Source organism: Bombyx mandarina, chromosome 01, assembly GCF_030267445.1.
Source record: "Bombyx mandarina strain Sakado chromosome 01, ASM3026744v2".
NCBI classification, from domain to species: domain Eukaryota; kingdom Metazoa; phylum Arthropoda; class Insecta; order Lepidoptera; family Bombycidae; genus Bombyx; species Bombyx mandarina.
In genome coordinates this window covers 3,552,274-3,579,472 of record NC_143208.1, presented here as the reverse complement: position 1 = coordinate 3,579,472, position 27,199 = coordinate 3,552,274, and the positions used below count along the sequence as shown (strand labels likewise).

Below are 27,199 nucleotides of genomic sequence, written 5' to 3'. Positions count from 1 at the left end.
AACGTAAAGCTTGTTGATTACGTTATTAATAAAAAAGTGTTAAAAAAAATTTTTCTATTATTATTTGTTTATTATCATTGTTCGTCGTGAAATCCGTTATCAATTTGCTTTTATTATTTTCAATTTCAGTAAAAATACGTTTCTGAAAAATGTAGATTGCGGAATATAATGTTAGTGTAAAAAAATTTATTAAATATTTTTATTACCAAAGTGTGAACCGTACGCCATCCCGCCCTAGATGCAGCTAAAAGTAAAGGGGACCTTCGCTCCTTATCCAGAGGGTTGATATCAGAGCCTTCGTTGATTAAATAGTTTACGATCTCCGGGTGGTCGAACATGGCGGCACAATGAATAGGCGTCATTTTCTGTACGTCACAGGATGTCAGACACGCATGCTTCTCTTTTGGTTGCATAGTAAACATTAACTTCACGATGTCCAGTGCTCCCTGGATGTGATATCAAGATAATTGGGCATTAATTAAACAGGCGTTTTGATGATTTAATGCATGTGACTAGGAAATGGTAGTGCAAGATAGAGGGGGAAGAGGTCAACCGAAGAAGACATGGATGGAGTGTGTGAATGTCGAATATGAGAGGAGTGAGTGTTGAGATTTCGGAATAAAATCATCGGGTCGGCATAAAAATTTGTTATGCCGACCCCACCTAGTGGGATAAGGTGGAGAAAAAAGAAGAGGTGTTTTGATGATTAAGTTTTTTATGTATTTGCAGTGTCAGGAAACGGCTCTCAAAGTTAATATACCTACCATACATAGTAACTAATATATTACGTCCCTTGTATCGAAGGTGGGTGTATTTTGATCCTGAATATACATTCCAGAAATATGGATTCCCGGTTTAAGGGTGACACTGCCTTACTTAATCGATCAACCGAAATAAAGGTTAAATTTTGATCTCTATGGACTCTAATGACCCCCATTAAGGTTCGTAAGCTCAATTATAACATCACATTAGTATTTCATATAGTCCTTTTGAGTGTAATCATCAATAGAAACAAAAAATATATTTTGAAATTAACCATACTATTTATTTTAAGGGTGTTTATGAATTCATAATTTCTCAATCTAAAACAAAGATAGTTTATGGATTTCACGCACGTCACCCAGGACCCAGCTGTAGTCGCACGGACTGTTCAAACCTCGCTCGTTTCAATATTTATATATTATAATACAAAAATACTCACTTGAGCACAAGCTAAGTGCACAGGTGTTGACAGATCATGTTGCTGTGTGGATATTTTTGCTCCGGATCGAAGACACAGTTCTACGGCCTTGATATCACCTCCATGAACGGCTGAGTGTAAAGGGACGTTGCCTTCGTTGTCGTAAAGGGAAATCATTTGCTCCCTAGTACACCCTCTTTGTTCGCCCCACTGCAGGAACACTTCTATAGTCCTTGACGAAGCGTTTTTTGCCGCCTCGTGAATGGGATAGTAACCGTTGTTGCAAGGCTTCTTCCATTCAGCGTCCAGATCGGTTATCTGTTGTTAAATTGGTTCATTACCAGTATTAATTTTTTATACGATATGGATGTAACTTTATTATATACCTACTAGCGGCCCGCTCCGGCCCCGCTCGGGTCTCTAACAAAAATTTCAACGATATTTTGACGTTTTTTTATTTTTAAAAATAAAAGAACACTTATTTCGGCATAGCTATAAGTGTGAGACATATGCTGTCGCGAGACTTTTTGTAAAAATAATGTGTTTTACTAAGTCGTAATATATTATTTTATTCTATCATCAATAGTTTTCGCAGGGCACGCGATTTAAAGAATATTTTAGGTAATTTTTTTACACCTTGGGTTACATTATCGGAGTTCCTTAATTTTTTTCAAAAAAGATTATAGCCTATGTCACTCGGGAATAGTGTAGCTTCCAAAGAGTGAAATAATTTTTCAAATCGGTTCAGTGGTTTCGGAGCCTATTCAATACAAACAAACAAACAAATCTTTCTTCTTTATAATATTAAGTATAGAAGTATTCTTAATCGTTTACGTGGCTTTTTTTTAATACAAAAAACAGGTCTTTAAAAATACGTACCAATATTTTGGCGCAGAGATCGTGGTCGTGTATTGCAGCGAAATGAAGAGCGGTTCTGCCGTGTTCGCCACCTTGATTGACGTTGAACAAGGACTTGTACTTCGCAAACACTTGCAGTACAGATACCTGAGCAACATCATATTATTTATTGAGAACTTGGTGATTAGAAATAACTGTTGACCTTTATAATAAATGAAAGGGTGTTTTTCTTGATTTCTGTCCAGACCTGAGAGATATGATTTTTCGTTATGAATTTAATTACGGTTTGTACACCAGCTGCTTCGACTACAAATTAATCTAAATGCGGTGCACGAAAAACATCCAAAGATGTTAAAACACAAATTAGATAGAAGTCCGTTTTAATTGTCTGCGTGGCTAACGAAAGCCTAAAACAATAAATTTGCAAAGGATTGCGTTTGGCGAGATTCTTGAGGGTTACAACTCTAAAATAATTGTGGAGAACAATTAATTTTTAATGAAGCTAGATCCTATTGTTTTTGAGTTCTGATAAGATGAATACCCCCAAGAACACAAATCGCAAACGGCCAAATTTATAAAGCAAATGAGATGGATATAGTGTACAAATTACGCTGTTTCTGTCGTAATTTAATCTTTATTTTCAAAATGAACATGAAATGGATTTCATTTTTTAAATAATAAGATTGTATCTAGTTGCGCAGGTTGGCAACATGCTATGGGCCGTTAGTATGATTAGTTAGACGTAGTTGAATCGCATTTACCCCATTTTAATAACAATAAATCATGCCAAGGTAGATTATGTTTCGACATCTAACCTTAACCTAATTATACTGGCTATCTGAAATCCAAACAGACGTTACTACATATCTGCATCTTTCGGTACTACGCTAGGCCGAAACATACATGGTTTTTTATCACCCAGTATAAAGTAATTATTATCCTGGAAGAACTAGACGTTTCCTTAAGACTCTCCAACATTTGCCTACGTAGAATTTTAGAGTTTTTTGGTCACGTTGCGGGGAAAAAGGGTGCCAATCTCGAAAAACTTCTCATCAGCGGCAAAGTGGAAAGAAGAGGCCTAGGGGGCGTAGTCCCATGCGCTGGTCCGATCAAATTAAGACGACTTTGGAATCCAGCATCAATGTCGCTATCCACTGCGCGGAGGACAGGAGTGAATGGAGGAACATAGTCCTAACAAGTGCTCAGTAAAGGTCACGACCCTCGGAACTGAGGAATACGACGCACAGAGAGAGATAAATTATATAGATTTTTATTATGAAGTCTGTTATTTTTTTATTTTTTTTATTGCCTTTGTAGGCAGACGGGCATACAGCCCACCTGATGGTGAGTGGTTACCGTCGCCCATGGACTTCAGCAATAAAGTATGGGCGACGGTACAGGCAATTGAATTTCATATCGGCTTATATTTTTAAGCAACTGGAAAACCAACCATCTCTTACCTTATTTAGTTCAGTTGCCATGTGTATTGGAGCTTGACACTTCTCGTTGAGGACAGAAGTTTCAACGTGTCTAGAACAATAATATAAAGTTTCAAATGCACGCACGAGCTATATATTTCTGGTTATAAAATCGAAATTTATGACAGGAAAGATAAATAACTGTCAGCAACGCAACGACGACAAATAGGAAGTACGTTAAAAACAAAACAATAACTCAAAGCTGTATCAGAAGTGAATTGTTTTGGGAATATTGTTCTTCGTAAATATTGTCTTCATTAATAAATAAAGCTTTTTTTTAAGCTGCCGACAGGTAAAATGTAGTTGCAGCTTAACTATTAGCTTCGAGATTGACAAATAAAAATCGGTTCAAGAATGGATACTCTTATTGTATTTCAGAAATAAATAAAAGATTTACAGTCTATGTTATCTACGTTTTACAATTATTTAAGAAGCCTAGAAAATCGTTAATTTTTTTGGATACAAAACATCGCCAGCAACGGTTAGTAATTATCACAAAGTTCATTAAACCGGCTTGCGGTAAGAGTTGACTAACAGAAATAGTAACGTAAGGAGAAAACGTTATGCCCCCTCCATGCGACTTTCTCTCCCTATCTCTTTCTTTTATATACCAGTAGGTGTGTGCCATGATTTATTGTCTCTTTTTGTATTGAATATTTAATAATTTTTAATAAATGTTTTAATAAATAAATGTGTTCTTAAGATATTATAAACGTTAAACGTAATATATATAAACGTTTCGTAAACCTTTTTGATCACAAAGAAATTCGCTTCTGACATGGAAACCACGATAGGACATTATTATTTCAATCTATTTTTGAAATATTAACTCAACCACGGGCTTGCGTAGAACCAAATGCTTATTTCAAGCAGCACCTCAATTATGGATTAATAAGTTGAAATTTCTTAGATAAGTTGTTGTATTAATAAGTTGAAATTCCTTAGATAAGTAAAGTCAAATACTCACTGTTGCAACAAATACTCTATAGCGTCGAGGGCTTCATTCTCGACAGCCACGTGGAGCGGTGTGTTCCCGGCGTTATCCTTAGCGTTAAGGTCTGGAATTTATTGACAGAATGTAGTTTTGTCAAAATTAATTTACTTTCATGAGCAAGCTGCACAGAGAAGATGCTCTTTTGACATTCATAGCTCAAGTAGATGGAACGGGGATAATAAAGCTTTCTTATATTTTTCTTATATCTTATATTTCTATTCTTTCTAAATAAAGTTTTCTTTTGTTTTTTTTTTTTTTTTATTCTAATATTTTCTTGCTTTATTTTGTACATATCATTGTTGTTATAATTTGTTATAATTTTTTGTTTTGATTTTGTGTGCTGAAAATAATCTGTATTGTTATTTTTATTATGTATACGGTGTGTGTTGACTGGCGGGTGGTGCAGAGAAATCAGCTTTTTGTTTTTTGTTTTTGAACTCATTGCATTTACTTTAAGTTATCAATAACTTTTATAAAATTTGTTTTCTATATAAGATAATAGTATATATATTTAAATTGTGCATTGTATTTGTATTGCATTGATTAATTTATGAGTAATTCATGTGACGACCTTTATCTTTCTGCCAATGAATCTCTTTCTCCTGTTTCTTCGTTAAATGAGGATAGTTTTTGTTCAGTTACTGGTACTCTTGGTGACTGTGTACGACGATGTTTTAGCAAAAATTCGGGCCTACTAAATTTATGTCACATTAATGCGCAAAGTGTGCCCAGTCATTATAGTGAAATTCTGGAAAGTTTTGATAATACTGACGTTCATGCTGTGCTGATATCCGAGAGCTGGCTAAAGCCTCATCTTCTTTCCACTAGTTATCCTCTTCCTGGTTTCGATTTGATTCGGAATGATCGTGTTGATAGGAGAGGCGGCGGCGTTGCTATCTACCTTCGCAGTGTTTTTTCTTATAAAATCCTCGACTGTTCTCCACCAAACTGTTCAACCTCTGCTGAGTTTATTTTTTTGGAAGTTTCCGTTAAGGGAGTTAAATTAGTGCTGGGTGTTGTTTATTGTCCTCCCACTGTAGATTACTTCTCCAGTCTCGAACCAATTCTGGAATCCTTAGGCTCAAAATATTCACATCACGTCATTATGGGAGATTTCAACACCGACCTTGCAGTTCATTCACCTCGATCCTGTAAACTCTTGGCTATCGTCGAATCTGCTAATCTTCAAGTCCTGCCTCTACAAGCCACTCATTGGAACAGTGATGGGAAAGATACCTGGCTTGATCTAATTCTTACTTCCTCTCCCACCCTTGTATCATCTCATGGTCAATATCCCGCACCTGGCTTCTCTCATCATGACCTCATTTTCCTCTCTTACTCCTTAAGTCCTCCGAAGTCCCAACCTAGGCTTATGAGCATACGTAGTTTCAAACGCTTAAATTTAGATCAGTTGCAAAAGGATGCGTCAGAATTAAAATGGGATGATTTCATGGCTACACCTTCTATAGATGATAAAGTGCGTATTTTTAATGAAACTATCCTTAACTTGTATGATATCCATGCGCCTGTTAGGAAGGTGAAGATAAAGCGTCCTCCAGCTCCATGGATAACGAAAGGTGTGCGTATGTTTATGCGGCGTAGAGATAGAGCTTTTCGTAAATTCCGGAGGGACCGATGCGATGACAATTGGGCTTCTTATAAAATTGCGAGAAACCGGTGTAACCAGGTGATACGAAATGCTAAACACCGCTACTTTCTACATAATATATCGTCTTCTTCAGTTGCTAATATCTGGAAGTTCCTCGGAACTCTAGGTATTGGCAAACAACGTCAATACAGCTTTCAGTCGGCAATTGGACTGGATGATATCAATGCGCACTTTACTACAAGTATCCCGTTGGATTACCAGTCTACGTGCCGTACTGTGAAGTTTCTGGAAGGACTATCCCCTCCAAATATCGACCCCTTTAAATTTTCCACGGTATCTATGGCTGAGATCAAAAAGATAATCCTCTCTATAAGATCCAATGCTGTGGGTCACGACGGAGTGAGCCGCCAGATGATAGTTCTGATTCTCGATTGTCTTCTTCCATCGTTACAACATTTAATCAATTCATCTTTGTCCTCTGGTACTTTTCCTGTACAGTGGCGCAAAGCATTTGTGATTCCCTTACCCAAAGTCTCTAATCCGACTCTTCCTACTCATTTCCGTCCCATATCGAATCTCCCTTTTCTGTCCAAGGTGTTGGAGGCCTGTGTACATAACCAACTGTCCCAGTTTGTTCATAAGAATGGTTTAATAAACTCCCTACAGTCTGGCTTCAGACCGGGCCACAGCACCATCTCCGCTCTCCTCAAAGTGACAGGCGATATTAGGGCTGGAATGGAGGATACTAAAGTCACATTGTTGGCTTTGGTCGACTTCTCTAATGCCTTTAATACCGTCAGTCACGAAATCCTTTTATCTATCCTGTCCTATCTTATGATTTCGCCTGAGGTGCTGAAATGGTTTACATCATATCTTCGAGGGCGCCAGCAATCGGTCCGCATTGATGAGTCTTCGTCTTCATAGCGTGATCTAGATACTGGTGTCCCTCAAGGCGGAATTCTTTCCCCTTTGCTTTTCTCTCTCTTTATCAATCTCATAACTCAGTCCCTTCAGTGTTCGTATCACCTGTACGCTGACGACCTACAGCTGTACTCGCAGGCTACTGTGGACTGTGTGTCTGAAGCGGTTCGCAGAGTGAATGGGGATCTAGAGGCTATATGCGATTGGTCTGGTAGGTTTGGTTTGACGGTCAATCCAACCAAATGTCAGGCGATTATTATTGGTAGTCCCCGTTTGTTGGGACGATTAGATTTTAGCTCACTCCCACCCGTAACTTATAATGGAGCAATTATACCTCTGAGCCCATCAGTCAAAAACCTTGGACTGTATATGGATTCTAGACTTGACTGGGCGGTGCAGGTGTTGAATGTTAGTCGAAAGGTTACTGGATCTCTGCGTGCCCTTTATCGCTTCAAGAACTTTCTCCCTTTCAAGATAAAGTTGATGCTTGTTCAAGCTTTAATCCTGCCCATAATTGACTATGGCGATGTATGCTATCTGGACCTGAATGCAGACCTTTTGAACAAACTGGACCGCCTTCTCAACAACTGCATTCGTTTCATTTTTAATCTTCGCAAGTATGACCACGTGTCTACTTACCGGTCCGAAATAAATTTTCTTCCTATACGCGAGCGCCGCAATCTACATGCTCTTACTGCGCTTCATTCTATACTAACATGCCCAACTCCTCCCTCCTATCTGACTCAGTACTTTAAATATTTACATTCTTCGCACGATAAGGACTTGCGTTCCTCTAATAATTTACTCCTTCACTGTCCCACGCACAACTCTAGTTTGGTCCGTTCGTCTTTCGTAGTTCAATCTGTTCAACTTTGGAATTCACTTCCTCTTAATGTTAGGATGATCACTGATCGCCTAACTTTCAAAATAAAGGTACGCCAACTTTTTCTAGAGAAACTTAAAAACTTAACAATTTGACCTGCAATTTGTGTTCTGTGCAATATACTATTTTTTCTTGTACTATATATGTATGTATGTGTGGTTCTATTTCTTTGTTATATTTTTGTTTAAGTGTGTATATGAATATGTATGTGAATATGTGAGTATATGATAGAGATTATATATAGATATATGTGTAAATTTTATATTATTATCATGATATAAAATTGTGTACGTTGTTTCTGTGATTATATATATATATATATATATATACCGTGTATGTGTTTGTATATTGTATAATGTAGTTTGGTTGTTTCACATTAAGTTATGCACCTACCACAGGATTCTCTACACCACCCTTGGTTGACTGGTAGAGAATGCCTCAGGCATTAAGTCCGCCATTGTACTTATGTGCATTAAGTTGAATAAATAAATAAATTAATAAAGCATATTGTACTTGAATTGTAGGTATATAGCATCAGTTTCATTTGTATTTGTATTGTACCTATTTAAATGTATACGAGACATTACCCGTGATGATGTTTTGAATTTCCACCCCTAAGAATAGATATGAAAAATTATAACTGGGTTGTCTTTGTTTTTTTCTAACGCCCGCGAAAAATCTTGCACTCAGCACAATATTTCGATGATGGTTTTTTAAATACAATAATTGAAATATGTACAGTACACATGTATATTTAATAATACATTTCCAATGTATTCCATAATATATAAAGTATTGTGCAAAGATGATTCGTGAAATATTATTAAATCAAAAATGAATTCTAGAGTTCGCATTCTCTTTCCGATATAAATATATTTTTCAGAGTCACAGCCAAACTTTTCAATGTCGCAAGTGTATGACGGAGTTGAACAAGAGTGTAGGAGCTTTATACCGAAATATTTGAAATATCCAAATCCGATTATTCATATCATTGTTCAAATTTCGTCAACTTAAAAATGTTCCTTAAACTGCAGTATCAGCGGTGCAATCTTGAATGTTTGATGGATACTCGTATATAATTTATATTTTAATATAAGTGGTTTTACATTAAAAATCATATTATTTTTATGCAAACATAGTGTTCGCTCATGCAGCCCGCACCATCTTGAAACCCCTTCAAGTCTTTCAATCCCATTTTTGCAGGATAGCCGTCGGAGCACCATGGTTCCTAAGTAAAGTGGATCTCCATGATGACCTGGAGCTTGACTCAGTCAGTAAGTATCTACAGTTGGCATCATTGCGCCATTTTGAGAAGGCGCCACGACATGAAAACCCTTTTGTCGGGGCCACAGGTAAATTACATACCCGACCCTGTGGACCGAATGGTAAACAGTCGACGTCGCCCTAAACACGTCATTACGGATCCTCTGGATCCAATAACGGTGCTTTTAGGTACCTCAAGCACCGGTCACCGCCCTCGCCGAACCCGTCGCTTGCGACGAAGGGCTCGACGAGTAAATTAACCCATAGACACAGCCCACTGAGTTTCTCGCCAGATCTTCTGAGTGGTTCGCGTTTCCGATCCGATGGTAGATTCTGCGAAGCACCGCTCTTGCTAGGCCTAGTGTTAGCAACACTTGCGCTTTGAGCCCCGTGAGCTCACCTACTAGCTCGGTGAATCTAGGTTACTAGAATAGGTAAAAAAATATATTTTAAGATTTTAAAATTTAATTAGATGGCGTTCACTTACACCCCAAAAACACTAACACTAAGAAAAGCGTGAGATTGTCAGCAATTGAGACGAAATATTGAAGATTGATATGACATTGCAGTCGGTTCGATTCTGCGTGACGGATTGACGCTAGATTAAGATAAGTTGCATTTTTTGTCGATTCTGTAGGTACATGACCTTGGTATCAAACTTAAATATAGACATGTAATTTTTTTTATTGCATTTATATTTATTTATTTATTGGATGAACTCACAGCCCACCTGGTGTTGAGTGGTTACTGGAGCCCATAGACATCTACAACGTAAATGCGCCACCCATCTTGAGATATAATCTCAAGTTACAACAGCTGCCCTATCCTTCAAGCCGAAACGCATTACTGCTTCACGGCAGAAATAGGCAGGGTGGTGGTACCTACCCGCGCGGACTCACAAGAGGTCCTACCATCAGTAATTACGCAAATTATTTTTTTGCGGGTATTATGTTTATTACACGATGCTATTCCTTCACTTTGGAAGTCAATCATAAACATTAACTAAAAATACTTTTAGAAGATTTTTAACCAACAACGTAACATACAACTTATAATAGAATTGTCAAATAAAACTCAAACCAAAAAAAGCATTTTCATAAACAGTATCGATAATGTTATTCATTTAATTTTCTTTGGATTCAGGGCACTGTGAATTAAGTTCTCGGTTTGCATCGCCAATAAGCCAAGCTCAGTTACATCGGTTTTCAATTCTCCCTTAATGTGATCGAGGCAAGTGACGATCTTATTTAAATTAGAAAAAAGCTATATAATTTTATAAAAACTATTCAATGACGAAGCTAAGAAACAGAATACAAAATAAATGAGATAAAACTCTGAGATTTTTTTCTAATAATTTCTCAAGATATTTTTGATTTATCCGTGTCTTCAAAAGTTGGGTTATCCCAATTACCATCACGGGGCCCGGAGAGCGCCGCCTCAGGAGGGCCACCTCGTGATCGGAGGCGTTCGCGTCGAGATCGAGGCGACCGGCTTGCGGTACCCGGTCTCGTACTGGACGGTCGTTGAAGCTTCCGGGCTCACTTCGAAAGATTGGGTCCCCGACTGATGGCGGCCGCCGGCTCACTGAGTCGGCTGTTGCCGAACGTCGGTGGTCCCGACATGGTGGTGCGCCGCCTCTACACGGGGGCGGTGCGGTCGATGGCACTGTACGGGGCTCCCGTATGGTGCCACGCCCTGACCCGCGATAACGTCGCGGTGTTGCGACGTCCGCAGCGGGCGATTGCGGTCAGGGCGGTTCGCGGGTACCGCACCGTCTTCTTCGAGGCGGCGTGCGTGCTCGCCGGGACGCCTCCCTGGGACCTGGAAGCGGAGGCACCCGCTGCGGATTACGCATGGCGATGCGATCCCCGCTCCAGGGGGGAGCCGCGTCCCGGCGCGGCGGAAGCTTCAACCTCGGCGTGTCGTGCTCGAGGCGTGGTCTCACCGCCTGGCGGACCCCACCTACGGGCGACGAACCATCGAGGCGATTCACCCGGTCCTCTCGGACTGGGTGAATCGTGACCGAGGACGTCTCACCTTCCGAGCGACGCAGGTGCTTACGGGACACGGCTGTTTCGGTCGCTACCTGCACCTCGTCGCCCGTAGGGAGCCGACGTCGAAGTGCCACCACTGCAGTGGCTGCAACGAGGACACGGCGGAGCACACGCTCGCATACTGCCCCGCTTTCGCGGAGCAGCGCCGCGTCCTCGTTGCAAAAATAGGACCGGACTTGTCGCTTCCGACCGTCGTGGCTACGATGCTCGGCAGCGACGAGTCCTGGCAGGCGATGCTCGACTTCTGCGAGTCCACCATCTCGCAGAAGGAGGCGGCGGAACGGAAGAGGAAGAGCTCTTCTTCCCTCTCGGCGCCGTGCCGCCCCCGTCGAGCCGGGGGTCGGAGGAGGGCGTTTGTCTAGCTCCGGCCCCTCTGAGGAGGCAGTCTCCTCCCGGTGATGGTCACGGGGCGACCTAAGGGGGTTGAGGCTGCGCCGTACGCTACCGTCACTCTAGCGCGCTAGCACCATGAGGACGGGACGGCGCGTCGGCGGCTGCGGACTGCGATGCGGTCCGCAATTTCGTCGTCGCTGTCGTCGCCGAACATACTGTTGAAGAGCAACCCGGTCGGCGGTGTATCGCGTTCCGACCCAGCAGGCTGGTTCTGGCCCAGCGGGGTATCCCGGAACACCAGCGGCACCGCCTGGGCGGCCTGGTAGGGCTGCCGTACCGCAGAGACCGACGTCGTTGGTCGTCGACTATCGCCTCGACAACCCGTCGGTCGGGCGTCCTCGGGGTGGCACCGCGTGTCTGATTGTAGTGTTGACCGCGGGAATCCCCCTACTCTGACCGGGTTCTGACCCCGGATGGAGATCGGACGTCGGGTGTAAGAGTGCAGGGGAGTCGTTTAGTGGGTGGGCCCTAAAATCCTTGGGCCCGCGATCTGCTCTCAACACCTGCAGATCGTTGAGTCTCACATACCCCGCGCGCCCCCTAGGCGCGGGGAACTCGTAGGAGGTTCGGCACCCGGCCCGAAAAAAAAAAACCCAATTACCATCACGCATTATAAGCCAACTAGCTGTACCCGTCCGCTTCGCTGGGCATTTAAAATTAACATTATTATTTCTCACCCCCACAAAGATTCTCATCATTAGCGCCCCCGCAACTGGTGTAGGGAGTCCAACACTTATATAAATATTAGCCTATCCATTAAGTACATATATTTTTTACATAGATACCAAGTTTCAAGTCAATCGGATGCATGGTTCAGTAGTTATAACGGAACATCCGTAAAAACCACTGTAGATTTATATATTAGTATAGATTATCAGTTTATATGCAATGAATGATATGATAACAAATCGATCGAAACTAGACTAACCACCAGCGTAGTTATTGATGAAATGCAATATATTAGTGTTATTTCGAGCAGAGGCTTGATGTGCAGCTGTACGACCCCTTCCATCGCGCACAGCCAGACGAGAAGGCTCACTGAGGTACAACCGCATGAAGTCATCGACATTTCCGCTTTCAGCAGCCTGTACAAAAAAACTAAGATTAACCTTGGTAGAGGTAGAGAGGTGAATGTAGGTAGAGTGACATAAATGAACGCATAGAAAGACAGATGAAAGCTAATATCAGCACTATGGCGCGCACATGGCAGTACCTGGGTCCCCGCCCAGCCGGAGTGGAGGAGCTCGTTGGGGTTTAGTCGGTAGTCGTTAAGCTGGGCGGGTTTGGCGAGAGCCGAGCTTAGCCCAACGCGCCTTTCTAAAGACGTAGTCTCCTATGACTAATTGGGGGAGGGCACGGACCTCGGTTCGCGACCTCTCCCTTGATTTGTAAGAATTAATATTGAAACTGCCCAAAATAAGTTCTTCTATGAAGTAAAATATGAGTGTATCGCGCTTGGATCAAAGCTTCCGAAAACATAGAGAAGCGCTCATTAGGATTTTTAAAACAGAGATCGACAAAAATGTCCTAAATTGCCTGCAGTCATTGCGTCTTCGGTGACTTGAAGTTCCTGAGGAACTAATACAGATAACGCCATTGCACTTCTTGGTACCAGGGAAAATTTCACATCTCCTATAACCACTTACTTACCTTCTATAATGGTTACCGAGATTCTATGTACCTAAAATATCGGCATTGGACTGCCTGATTCGGTGCTACCCCAACGACTAGCATGTCTTCTTCTAAAGTTTCTTCTTCTAATTCTATAATGGTTACAGAGATTCTATGAACCTAAAATATTGGCATTGGACTGCCTGATTAGGTGTTACACCAACAGCTAGCATGTCTTCTTCTAAAAATAGCTCAAGCACTAATTTCTAGGTATATACGGCTTTAATGGTTTGCAGTTTGATACTATTCCATTTGTCAGTGTCTGACGTCATGAAGTCATCATAAACCCTTTGACTGCCATGTATGTTACCGATGCCTACGCGGCACACTGAAGTAATTATGTCCATTTCCTGCTTAACCTTTTTTTTTTTTTTTTTTTCGGGTAGAGGGCCGAACCTCCTACGAGGTCCCCGCGCAAGAGGGGCGCGCGGGGTATGTGAGACTCAACGATCTGCATGGTGTTGTGAGCAGACCGCGGGCCCAAGGATTTTAGGACCCACCCACTAAACGACTCCCCTGCACTCTTACACCCGACGTCCGATCCCCTCCGAGGTCAGAACCCGGATGAGGTAGGGGGGCTACCGCGGTCAACACTACAACCAGACGGCGCGGCTCACCCCAAGGACGCCCAGCCGACGGAGCCTTCGAGGCGAATCGAAGGCTCTGAAACGTCGGCCGTCTCGGTACGGCAGCCCGTCGGGCCGCCCAGACGGTGCCGCTGGTGTCCCGGAATACCCCGCTGGACCAGAACCAGCCTGCCGGGTCGGGACGCGATACACCGTCGACCGGTCGCTCTATTCACTCCACGGCAGCGCGCTAGAGTGCTGGTAGCGCGCCGCGCGGCCTCACCCCCTCAGGTCGCCCCTTGACCTTCACCGGGGGGAGGCCGCCACCTACAGGGATGCACCTGCTTAACCTTGGCTCCTATTATTTTTAATATATCTTTTAATCCTTTAAATCTCTTAGAAATAGTTTCTTTCTCAGTACCCTATGGCTATGGAATGAGCTCCCCTCCACGGTGTTTCCCGAGCGCCATGACATGTATTTCTTCAAACGAAGCTTGTGCAGAGTATTAAGCGGTAGGCAGCGGCTTGACTCTGCTCCTGGCATTGCTGAAGTCCATGGGCGATGGTAACCACTCACCATCACGTGGGCCGTATGCTCGTCTGCCTACAAGGGCAATAATAAAAAATTTCGTCTTTCCCATAGACTAGTCACTACATATTCCGGCGCCTTAGTAGAAATTCCATATCATCGGTTGCTTCATCGGCGACTCCAGAGCGCAGTAGCCACCATGGGACAGTGGTTACGGAAGTGGCGAATCGATATCAACCCCACGAAAAGCACAGCGGTGCTCTTCAAAAGGGGTCGCCCTCCGAACACCACTTCGAGCATCCCACTCCCTAATAGGCGCGCAAACACCTCCGTCGTTAGCCCCGTCACTCTCTTTGGCCAGCCCATACCGTGAGCCTCGCAGATCAAATACCTAGGCGTCACCCTCGACAGAGGGATGACATTCCGTCCCCATATTAAAACGGTACGCGACCGTGCCGCCTTCATATTAGGACGTCTCTACCCTATGCTTTGCAAGCGAAGCAAACTGTCCCTCCGTAATAAGGTAACTCTCTACAAAACTTGCATACGCCCCGTTATGACGTATGCAAGCGTAGTATTCGCTCACGCAGCCCGCACCAACTTGAAGCCCCTTCAGGTTATTCAATCCCGATTCTACAGGATAGCCGTCGGAGCACCATGGTTCCTGAGTAACGTGGATCTCCACGATGACCTGGAGCTCGACTCTGTCAGTAAGTATCTACAGTCGGTATCATCGCGCCATTTCGAGAAGGCGGCACGACATGAGAACCCTCTTGTCGTGGCCGCTGGAAACTATATACCCGATCCTGTAGACCGAATGGTAAACAGTCGACGTCGCCCAAAGCACATCATTACGGATCCTCCCGATCCATTAACGGTGCTTTTAGGCACCACAAGCACCGGTCACCGTCCTCGTCGAACCCGTCGCTTGCGACGAAGGGCTCGACGAGCGAATTAACCCATAGACACAGCCCACTGAGTTTCTCGCCGGATCTTCTCAGTGGGTCGCGTTTCCGATCCGGTGGTAGATTCTGCGAAGCACCGCTCTTGCTAGGGTCAATGTTAGCAACTCTCCGGTTTCAGCCCCGTGAGCTCACCTACACACGTTAGGGTGAAGCTGAAATAGACTCTCAAGGCTATCAGCAAAGGTACAAAAAAAAAATTTCATTCAGATTTACTGTAGAATACTGTTTTTTTTGGGACGTTTCATTAAGAAATAGTCGATTCGACAATCGATTATTTAAATGAGATATCACAAACAATTCGTTCGCGATATAGTTAAGATTCAATGGAGCAAGAAAAATTTATCTTGTCTGGAATTTGTTCCATAAATTATATATAGTTGCGAAAACGTTGGCTAAATTTGAGTTAGTATTAGCAAAATCTTGAATATATCAGGTTGGACAGATTAGGTCGTGTACTGTAGTTAAATGAGCTCAATAACGTCACGAGCGGCGCTATCTCCATTAACACATAGGTCGTAAGTTTTATTGTATAGTGACCGTCAGTCTGACTGACAAATATTAAAGGAAATTATTTTTGTTTTTTTTTGTTTGTTAAATTGAAAACTCTCTCAATTTTCGGGATCATAGAAGAAGAACTGAAGGAACGCCGTAATGACTGGGGCGTTATAAAAATACTGGAACAGACGTCATCGATTCTAAAGTTCACTGAATTTCAATTTTATTCTTTGGCAGTTCAATTTACTGTCTGTCTTGATTTTACTGAAGAATTTGACCGTGCCTTTGATACGAAAATGATAAGTTATAAATGAATTTGTAAATCGAAATTAATCTAATACGTTTTCTTACAACGTTTGAAATGGCGCTATATTTAATAAGCTTCTATTTTTCTTTGAATATCAAATAATGCGTTTTGATTAAAATTATTATAGCGCAAGCATTTTTCAGTTCACTTTTACCTGGAATATTTAAGAGATTTTTTTATTTTTCTAGGTGGGAAGTGGAATTTACGGCGCTCATTTTGTGAGCGGTTACTGGAGAAGAGGGTCGAGAAAATGTCGATGCTACCACACACCTTCAGATATAAAGTCGAAGTCACAATTTTATTTCATTATTTAATCACAGTACAATTAACCATCAAACTGAAACGCATGACAGCTTCACGGCACATACAGACAGGGTGTTGGTACTTTTTTTCTTCTCGGACTAGAGGCGAACTTCCTAATAAGATACATGGAGTGTGACATGGATTGAGATCCCTCTGTGGCTCCTTTTTTTTTCTTTTTTTTCCACCTATACTGATAGTCTTGAGATGCTATTTCAGCTTCACCCTAACATGCAGTAGAGCTCACGGGGCTCTAACCGGAAGTGTTGCTAACGCTGGCCCTAGTAAGAGCAGTGCTTCGCAGAATCTACCACCGAAACGGAAAGGCGACCCACTGAGAAAATCCCGCGAGAAACTTAGCGGTGTGTGTCTATATGTTAATTCGCGACGGGTTCGACGAAGACGGTGGCCGGTGCTTGTGGTACCTAAAAGCACCGTTAATGGAACTCCTTAGCGCAGAAGGCAGAGTGCCCGGTGCTCAACTGTCGGTCGGTGGTAATTCAGCGCATGTTGGCCTCCTGTGCACCACGCCCAGAGTGTCTCCCGAGATGGTGTCCTTCGAGATTTTCCCGGGAATGAAGCCCGAAGTCATCAGGACGGGTAACTGCGAAGGTGGACTTTTGCCGTCCACTATGCGGTACCGTCGGTCACGTTTAGCCGGCTTAGTGATGTAAGATGGATGGGGCTTAGACGGTAGTCAGTTCGATGGGGTGCATCTTGCGCGGCTCACGCTGCATTCCCCCTCGCGCGCCTTCTTCAAGGCGTAGTTTACTGGGAGGAATTGAAAGAAGAAGAGGAACTCGATCTTCCTCTTTGCCCTCTTCTTCCCCGGGGACGCTGGATTCTAACATAGCTCGGTTAGTTACCCCCTCGACCCAGTATCCGTAAAAGGATTCCCCAGCGATAAAAAAGGGTAGATTCCGCGGTCCAGACTATAGTCAAACGTGCAGCTCTCCCCAAGGGTGCTCAGCCCACGGAGACGTAGAGAAGATAGTCGTTGACTCTACGTCAGCTGTCTCGAGAATGGTACCAGTCCGGGCTCATAGGTAGGTAGTTCCAGGTATTGTTAGAAATTGAACGAGTTACACATCTCTGTAATAAAAGTTCAAAGTATACATATGTATTTGTTTCAAGAGCGTGTACTCCCTACTGAAATACGTCTACGTCTAATTTGTATCAAGAATACCGTAACATACAAGGTAAAAGGAATTTTAAGACAATTCAAGAATTCAGGAAAGTTTACAATCGTTTATTGGCACTTTGATAACAAATTTCATTTGAAATTTCGTTTTGTTCTGCTTATATCATTTTAAATAAGCTACCTACTGATTAATTGGATCAAGTCAGGTGAAATTTGTATTGTGTTTTCAAAGGATGAATAAAGTAGTTAACGAAAAATAGGCCATTTTATTGTCTTAAAATCAATTTTTTTACCTTAATTTCATGGATATGGACGTTTTTTTTAAATGGTTTTTTATTCAAGAATTTGTTCAAAACATGAGATTCCTGCAAATAAGTGTTCAGGAAGGCTCTCTATGAGCCTAGACCGCAGAAATCGTAATATCGGGTAATAATAATCACAGTAAGAATATACATTCAATTATTTTTATCGTTATTAGCGAGTCGTAGACATGATTAAAACTATTATTACGATTTGATTTCGGTGTTTTTTTCAATATTTATATTAATTGCTTCCGATGTTTCGAATTCTGTACAGTTTTCTTGGTGTTACTTGGTGTATGTGGATGATTATGGTGTTATTCTTAACCCTTTTAGTGCTGACTTTATTTATATATTATATACTAGCTGACCCGGCAGACTTCGTAGTGCCTCAATCAATAAATAAAAAACCTAAACTTTTGTATAAAATAAACTTAAAACAAACAACATCAAAGGAAAAACAAAAATTGTTATTTTTATTTAATGCCGAGTATTTTCATATTTATCTACCTTTTAAACCTTCTCTGGACTTCCACAAATAATTCAAGATCAAAATTAGCCAAATCGGTCCAGCCGTTCTCGAGTTTTAGCGAGACTAACGAACAGCAATTCATTTTTATATATATAGATTTTGCAGACGCCAAAATTGCTAAAGATTTTTGGAAAAAAAATCCTTATATTTCATCATTATATTAAAAAGATTTTTGTATTTTTACTAACTTAAATTTGTAAGTTAATAAAAATACAAAAATCAATGCTAAATTCACAACATAATAATTTTAAATAGTTATTTATAAATTTTATTACTAACTTATTAAAACGTTATACGTGCGAGCACTAAAGAACGTCCGTACAGGTCGATATCTATAATCAAACAGCGAAATAGTCGGTATTCCTACGCTCCGCACTTTATACACATAAATAGAGAGTCGATCTATCGACGGCTCGTGCTCAAATGGTTAATAATATGTAGTTCTTAATAAGATGTTCTTCATAGTAACAGTGAACGTTTAAGCAATAAGAGTAAAGGAGATGAATCTTAGCAACATTGTAATCGTATCAAATTAAAAACGACAGTTAAAAACGTGAGATTAAGTCGTAAATAGAGATTTGATTACAATATTCATTAACTTGTGTAATCATTAGTGGCACTGTGAACTCTCATAGATAATTATATCTGCAAATTGATATGTTACTGCCATTCAGCTTATTTATCTGAATATTCTAGAGAAATTGTCAGGTCGGTCACACAGCATGTCGGTTTGAAGGGACAGCCCAGCTCCATTACATTTAAGACAAATCTATATTCATAAAATGAGTGTCGTTGTCTATACATCTATACAAATAAATAAAATTGGAGTGTCTGTTTGTAATAATAAAATAAACACTAAATGCGTAAGTATGTATACACAGTAAATATACCAAAATAAAATTTATTTTTATTTTGTCTGTCTGTCTGTTTGTCTGTTTGACAGATAAGCAAGAAACTTTCACTGATAAGTAGCTGATGATATAAGGAGTAATTTAGGCTAGACTTTTTTAAAGTAGCTTCGCTCGTGGCGTCGCCCGCGGTACGACAATGACCGCGGGTAACATCGCGGGACTCGGCTAGTTATAAAATAAAAACACTAACCATTACTTGGTTTGTACGTTGCATTAATACAATCTACTGAACTGAAAAAGCCATCAAAAGATAGTCGGTATAAACGACGGTAGCTATCAAGCACTCTTACTTATTATAACTAATTGCTCCGTAGCACGAACGTAGGCATCTTGGAATGACCTAAATCGAGCTACTCACATTGAAGAACAGATACTAAACTTAAGATAGGAGAATAAAAAAAAGGTGAATAAAATCTTTACATAATTTAATTGTTAATTTAATTATTTCGTATTTGTTCTGACGTCATGGAAATTCTTTATTACGTTTTAAATGATAATAAATGTGACGGCATTTGTTTTTTGTCAGCAAACATATCTCGAAAGGAATTTTCCGCCCAAGGGAGATGAGTGTTACCTGCCGATTTTGTTTTTGTTCTAAAATCTCATATGAAAATGTGGGTTTTTAAAAAAAAAGATATTGCGTAGATAAGCGGACGAGCTCACAGTCCATCTGGTGTTAAATGGTTACCGGAGCCCATAGACATCTACAACGTAAATGCCTCCACCCACCTTGAAATATGCGTACTAAGGTCTCAGTATAGTTACAACGGCTGCCCCACCCTTCAAGCCGAAACGCATGACTGCTTTACGTCAGTAATAGGCAAGGTGGTGGTATCTACCCGTGCGGACTCACAAGAGGTCCTACCGCCAGTGTTGTGAAATGCCGCGTGGAAATTAATTTTAGAGCAATAACATGATCCTGTTTCTGGCAGGGTACTGTACCTCATAGGAGGTGGTCGCGCCTAGGAGACGGACGGGGTATGTGGGATTGACAATCTGCTGTTATTGGGAGCAGACCGCTGGCCTAAAGTGATACTTGGAAATGTACTGTAATTAGAGGAATGTATGTGGTGGAATGAACAACGCTTTTGAGTGACCTCTAAGTTCTTTTCTCGGCGCTGTGAGAATAAAATTGTCATTACGTTGTTTCTTTACCGGTATCGGCGAGATTATACAGGCTAAAGGATAGTGAGTAATAAATGTCGATAAACGTCAGTAATAATAATGAAATTGCTCAGCCAATGCTGCTGTGAACTATCAACGAAGCATGTTTCGAAAAATAATATCCGAAAGCTCTCTCTGTGGATAAACTCTATTATCAGTTAGTATGATTGAACTCTACATCGGACGCGGGTGGCGCTATGGTAATAAAGAAATAACCCGATAACCTCCAATAATTCATCACAGTAATCCACATTAAATATATATAACGGTATATGATATAGAGCAAACCGTAGTATATATAGATTCTTTAAGCATTTGTCTACTTAAAGCTGTAACTAGAAATATAAGAATAGTTCTTATAACATATAACGCAAAGACTCATTTTACTTTAAATAGAAAACATCCACCCCGAAGCATGAAAGTTTCGGAGTGTTCTCAATAGATGTCACTGTGCATTTTTCTGAATCGCGCCTCTGTTTATTGACACGGGTCGTATAGTAAGGCAGGCTAACCAAAGTATCGGCACAACAATTCACCATGTACTAAATATATACTGTATACATAATTATCAGGAATATATTTCCAGAATTTTTGTATGGGCGGCTGGCATAAAATGCCACGAACCCTCATAAACTAACATAAATACGGAAAGAAGAGATTCTATCCGCGACAACGTAGATGCGACAATTGAATAATTTTCAATATTGTGATATTTCGAAATAAATTTTATTTACAAATCGACCTGCGTTCGTTTTAAATAAATATAGCGTATCATTTCCTTCCTTATACTATCCATTTTCAGAACTTCTGTTTTACGTATTTCTTAACTAAGTTTAGTCTAATTCAGATTTAAGTAAGCCTAATAAGAAACTTGATTACACTGGTATAATTATATATTATGTACATTAAATATAATTTTTAATATTTATGAATAGCTAGTTGGTCGACTTATCGGAGTTGATTTTCACTATATCTACATAAAATAAATTGAAGGGTCCATCTGTGATATTGATATAAAGGCTTGGTACAAAACCTTTTCTTTCAAAATTTTTTCTTTATTTTTTATTGCTTCGTATGTGTAGAATGAGTTGCGGCTCAACTGCTATTAAGTCAAGACTCAATTCTATTTTTTACAGTTGTGTCACTACTTCAAACGAATATTAATTGTTTTTCATTAAATATGCTTCGTCTGCCTGACCATAATTATCAAAATATGAGAAAATTTATAACAACTGGGCTATTTTGGGAAGTTCTCCGTTAAACTGGCCTTTCGTTTCTTATAGTTCGTCTAATCAAAAATCTATAGAAGGAAAGGATTCGGAACAATTAAGCCTTGGTAACCACATGTCTAGTCAATGAGTTACGTAGAGGAGTAAGACAACGCTATGTAATATCTCCCATGTTGTTTAACATATATGAAGAGTATATATTACACAAAACTCTGGAAGTATGATAAGGAAGAGTCATAGTCAGAACGTGGAGTCGAAGTTGGTAAACTTCGATTCCATCTTCTCATACTAAGAATTTCCAACCATGGATAGGCTGATGACAGCACTCTACCAGTCGCCTCAGGATCAGAAATGAGGGACCTCCTACGCGGTTCAGAGTAGGCTGGCGATGAACTTGGTCTCAATTTTTTTTTATTGTCCTTGTAGGCAGACGAGTACACGGCCCACCTGATAGTGAGTGTTTACCGTCACCCATGGACTTCAGCAATACCAGGGGCAGAGCAAAGCCGCTGCCATCAGTAATTTTATTTAAAAAATCTGACCAAACTAATGTCAGCGTTCTCTGAACGGCTCGACGTACTAACGTCTCCATTCTCCGAAACAACTCGATATCGACAAGCACCAACCCCTCTCTACATAATACCTCTACAGGATACTTCGGTACCTCACTTATATAGCTCGCCGAAGGACAGATAACATGAAAAAGTACTAATTACGGGTAATTTAGACAGTAAAAGTCCTCAGGGAAGAAGCCGTAAATGTTGGTTATACCAGGTGACCGAAGAACTCAAAATACCAATTCCTCAGACCCTCCATCAGTCCGAAGATCGTAACAAGGAGATGAGTTTGCTGTAGCGTTTCTCTCGATCCTCATTAGTGTTTTTTTTTGGTCATGAAAAAATCGTCGGACTTCCGCCTTTCACTGGGGAAGGCGGGCGGGGTATGTCAGAGTCGAACTAACTAAAACCTCCTGTCGCTCAACAACCAACATCCAAACCTCGCATGAGACAGAAGTTATAAAAAGGCAAAGGGGGAAAGTGAAGCGATTAGTATGGAGCACATCTCTCACCCTCCCCCTGGGGACGCCGGACCGGCGGTCGTCGGCGCCACGACAACTAGCCCTCTTGGTCGACAGGCTATCCGAAGCCCGCCTAGATGACGCCGGTTAGAGTGAGTTACCCTACGGAATACCCCGCTGGGCCAGAACCAGCGTGGGTCGAGGATAGCCGGCCTTTCATCACCCGGATGCTCTTGCGTAAAACGCGTGCAGAGCAGCTTGCAGGTCGTCTTCTTAGGCCTCCCTCGCCGGTCCCCAGACCGACATGTGAGGGGGACCCGAAACACTTAGAGGGCCAGGCCTTGGGCGTGATCCGCCTCCCTGGCCCCCATTCGACGGCGGCGGGATTGTGCGTCTCTCACGCGCCCCGCCGCCTCCTTCTGCGAGATAGTGCACTCGCAGAAGTCGAGCATCGCCTTCCACGACTCGTCGTCGCCGAGCATTGATGCCACAACACTCGGCAATGACAAGTCGTTTCCTATTTTTGCGACGAGGACATGGCACCACCCCTCCCATGCGGGGCAGGCGACGAGCATATGCTCTGTATGAAACAACCATGCCCAGTGAGCATCTGCGTGAGCTGGAAAGTGAGGCGTCCTCTGTCACGATTCACCCAATCCACAAGGACCGGGCGAATCGCCTCTACGGTCCTACGACCAGCCGAAGGACCAGCCAGCCGTCTAGACCATGGCTCCAGCACGGACCGCTGAGATTGGGCCTTCCGCGCTCTGACCACACTGGAGTCCTCATTAGTGTTGGAACGAATTGGTGGAAGAGGAGGAGAGCTATTTTCTGCCCAAGCACTTTGCAAGCAAAAGGTTACTATTAGTTACAGTAATAATATACATAATGCTGCTTATGAAAAAATATATACGTAGATGGGTAAACAAACTTACGACCTACCTGGTATTAATTGGTTACCAGGACTCTTAAACGTCACAATGTGAATGTCACTACCCGCCTTAAAAGGAAACTTAAGTCTCAATTGGATAGTACAACGATCGTTTCACCGGAATTCATTACTGCTGTACGAGAGGGGGGCAGGGTGGTCGTACCTGCCGATGCTAGCTTACAAGATGCTTTACATTAATCGAATATCCCGGATACGTATTGGAGCACAACCACGGGGGCCAAACTTAAAATGTGGTGCTTTAGGATGGAAACGCGTTTGTATCGCCTTTCTTGTAACACTAACAGAATTCCGCCTTCGTTAGAACGTCCACGTCCATCCTAATTCCAAGAAGGGTTGGACTCCTCAAGTCACATACCTTTTGCGATAGCTCCCTTGCTTGCCGAGGTGATAGAGCAAATAAAAAATACACAATTCCTTAAGTATTTTGAGGATTGCCAACTGTTCAGTGACCGATAGTACCGTTTCTGCCATCGTCACTCAGCTGGTGATCTTCTTATATACCTTACTTACAAGCGAACTGAAGCTTTGGAGAAAAACCTTCGACTGGGTCTGATATAGGGCACTTCTGTCGAAGTTTCCAAGTTGCGGAATCCCCGAGGAACTCTGCAAGTATATTACATAGGCACTAGCTTTTTGGATGAGCGGAGTATGGCTTTCGCCATTGACGGCTAGTGCTACAATACCATGACTGTTGATTGTCACATATGTTGGGCATGTTAGCACTTGTTGGCTTTCCAAAAGGTTAGGTAATCTCCCTCACGCTTTTCATCCTCTATATCAATCAGATGCTATGTGTTGATATGTTGATATGGATTGATGTATGTATGTATTAATAAGCTAAGATGAAAGTACGGGGAATAAACAATATATTGGTCATCAGTCTCTCACTGCAGAGTGCAATAGAAGAGAGATGATTAAAACATATATTTTAGGACGAAAACTCTCTGGGACTGGTCTCCGAATGCGATGAATTGAATTTAGTTCCGTTCAACCCCTTCAAGATGCATGCAGATTTGCACATTCACTACGAAGATGGACGCTTTTGTCATTGAGTGGCACCGCAATTCCAAGAAGCATCTCGACAACTTTCGACTAACATAAATATTCTTGAGATTTACTTTTCGAGCGTCTCCAATAACAGAGTCATTTGGAGGGAGCGCAAAGCCAAGTTGGAGTAAGAAATTCTGTGAGTTCTTCTAAAGCGGTACTTTACTCCCGGACAAAGACTTTTTTCTTTATAAAACACAAGTCCGACCTCGTGTGGAGTATTAATTCTATTTGAATTCACACTGAAGAGGGTTGTTCAGATGGTGGTAATTCTCACGGATCATTAGGAACCTCTAAGTCGACGGAGAAACTTTGGTTCTCACTGTGTTTTGTACCGTATTTTTGTTGGGGACTGCTCTGAGGAATTTGTGTAAGATGATCATCTTGATTCGTCGTCTCATTGCTACCATCGTACCGCTCGTTACCAGGGCAGAGTTTATCCACACTACCTCTAACCGCTGCGTTCATCGACAGTGCGTTATCAAAGCTCTTTTTTACCGTGTCCAATCGACTTTGGAATAAATTTCCCTCCTCGGTGTTTCCTAAGCTCTATGTCAAGTCTTTTTTCAAACAAAGTTTGCGGATACTATTTAGTGGTAGGCAGCATTGAGTTCATGAGTGACTTTAACCACTCAGCATTAAGTGGGCCGTATATTATAAACGCAAAAAAAAAAATGTTTAATTTACTTTAAAGGGTTGAATGAGTACGTTAAAAGATGATGAATATTTTTTTTTACAATGTACAATACTTTTATAAATAACGAAACAAAACAACGCGTCGGTTACTTTTGAATTTAATTTAACGCAAATGACATCGCCGGTCACCTTTGGCTTTAAGTATAAAAGTTGACATAAACTTATATTGGTTCCCAACGTGGTTCTCATATCGAAGTGAAAACTACCGCTACCGGAGGTTGCTTCTAAGAATAATTCTAAGATTATTTTTAATATTAACATTCATATAGATCTCGTTATAGATAATTACGATTGACTATCGTCCGCTACTATTAAATCTATAAAATATTTGAAACGTCGGAAATAATAAAATGAAAATTATGAACGCGATCTTAAATTACCAAAGTACTGTAACTATGTCTACGACTAACTAAAACCAAAGAAAATAATGGCTCTTCACCTATGAAGTTGCTCTTTTACAATACTGGCCATTTGAAACGTAATGTAACTCTAACCGGCGCCATCTAGGCGGGCTTCGGACAGCCTGCCGACCGAGAGGGCTGGTGGTCGTGGCGCTGACGACCGCCGATCCGGCGTCCCGATGGGGATGGGAGAGTTGTGCTCCGCACTAAGCGCTTCACTCTCCCCCTTTGCCTTTTCATGAGTTCTGTCTCATGAGAGGCTCGGACGTGGGTTGTTGAGCGATAGGATGCTTTAGTCGGTTCGACTCCGACATACCCCGACCACCATCCCCAGTGGAGAGTGGTAGCCCGGCGATTTCCTCCTGACCAAAAAAAAAAACCAAATGTCACCAGCATTACTGTGGATGTGTACTGTGAGGAACTTGCTTGGTTAATCGGTCGTCCTAGCTGCTACTACACGACAACGCTTGACCTCATACTGCACAACAGGTTTCTGAGCTACCAGACCTAGGATTGGAAGTTTGATGGCATCCACTGTACTCACTAGACCTTAAGCTGACAGCTACTTGTTCCAAAGGTTGGACAAGGCTTCTTGGCAGCAAAAAATTCAATACAAAATGCTTCTGTGTTTGCTACCGTAAAAATGATTTCTACAAGAAGGTCTTTGAAAAAATACCATTCCGCTGGCAGAGATCCGTCGATAATATGGGTGGTTATTTTGATTCATAGCAAAAAAAAAATATTTATAAATAATGGCTAACTTTCTGAATAATAAACAGCAATTTTAATAGCTAATAGCTCTAAGCGGTTGTCAACGGCTCTGCTAAGTCCTTTGCATTGCTGATGCCCATAGCTATTGATAAAAATTCACCACGAAGGTCGTTTGCTCGTCGGCAAATAAAAGAAATGTTATAATAATAAAACCTACCTATTTATGTCCTCCGACAGATACGGTGAAATCTCATTAACTTGGAACTTCTGTAACGCTACCGAAATAACGAATAGGCTTTTTATAACCATGAAGAGTTCGGAAACTTCTGAAGGCTTGCCGTAGTATTTTCAAACAGATACCAAATTATCAAATTAGGTAGTGAACGAGCAAAGCTTTTCGTAGAGTCATATGATAATGGAATAATAAATACTGAGGCTTTATACTTTTTCTTATTTTTCATTTTCTGAAGTTATTTTCAGAATGTGATAGGTATATGTCATGACGTGATATGACTTTGAATAAGACTTATTTATTGTAAACTCGATGGTATCGGAGTCGTGCCTATTTCTGCCGGAAAATGGACATGGTGTGTGAATGACAAGACAGTCATTAAGGTGAGCATTGTGATGCT

At 41.5% G+C, this 27,199-nt stretch overlaps 1 protein-coding gene across 4 annotated transcripts in view; it reads right to left on the bottom strand.

The window, feature by feature from the left end:
- Nucleotides 1–27,199, bottom strand: part of TrpA1 (Transient receptor potential cation channel A1) — a 67,830-nt gene that overhangs the window by 13,152 nt on the left and 27,479 nt on the right. For all 4 annotated transcript variants that reach the window (XM_089727153.1, XM_089727169.1, XM_089727156.1 and 1 more), the window contains 6 exons: nucleotides 12,562–12,718; nucleotides 4,484–4,574; nucleotides 3,499–3,568; nucleotides 2,060–2,185; nucleotides 1,202–1,498; nucleotides 207–446 (listed from right to left, as the gene is read on the bottom strand). In XM_089727153.1, the coding sequence (XP_089583279.1) occupies nucleotides 207–446; nucleotides 1,202–1,498; nucleotides 2,060–2,185; nucleotides 3,499–3,568; nucleotides 4,484–4,574; nucleotides 12,562–12,718 (981 nt within the window). The remainder of the gene's footprint in view (nucleotides 1–206; nucleotides 447–1,201; nucleotides 1,499–2,059; nucleotides 2,186–3,498; nucleotides 3,569–4,483; nucleotides 4,575–12,561; nucleotides 12,719–27,199) is intronic.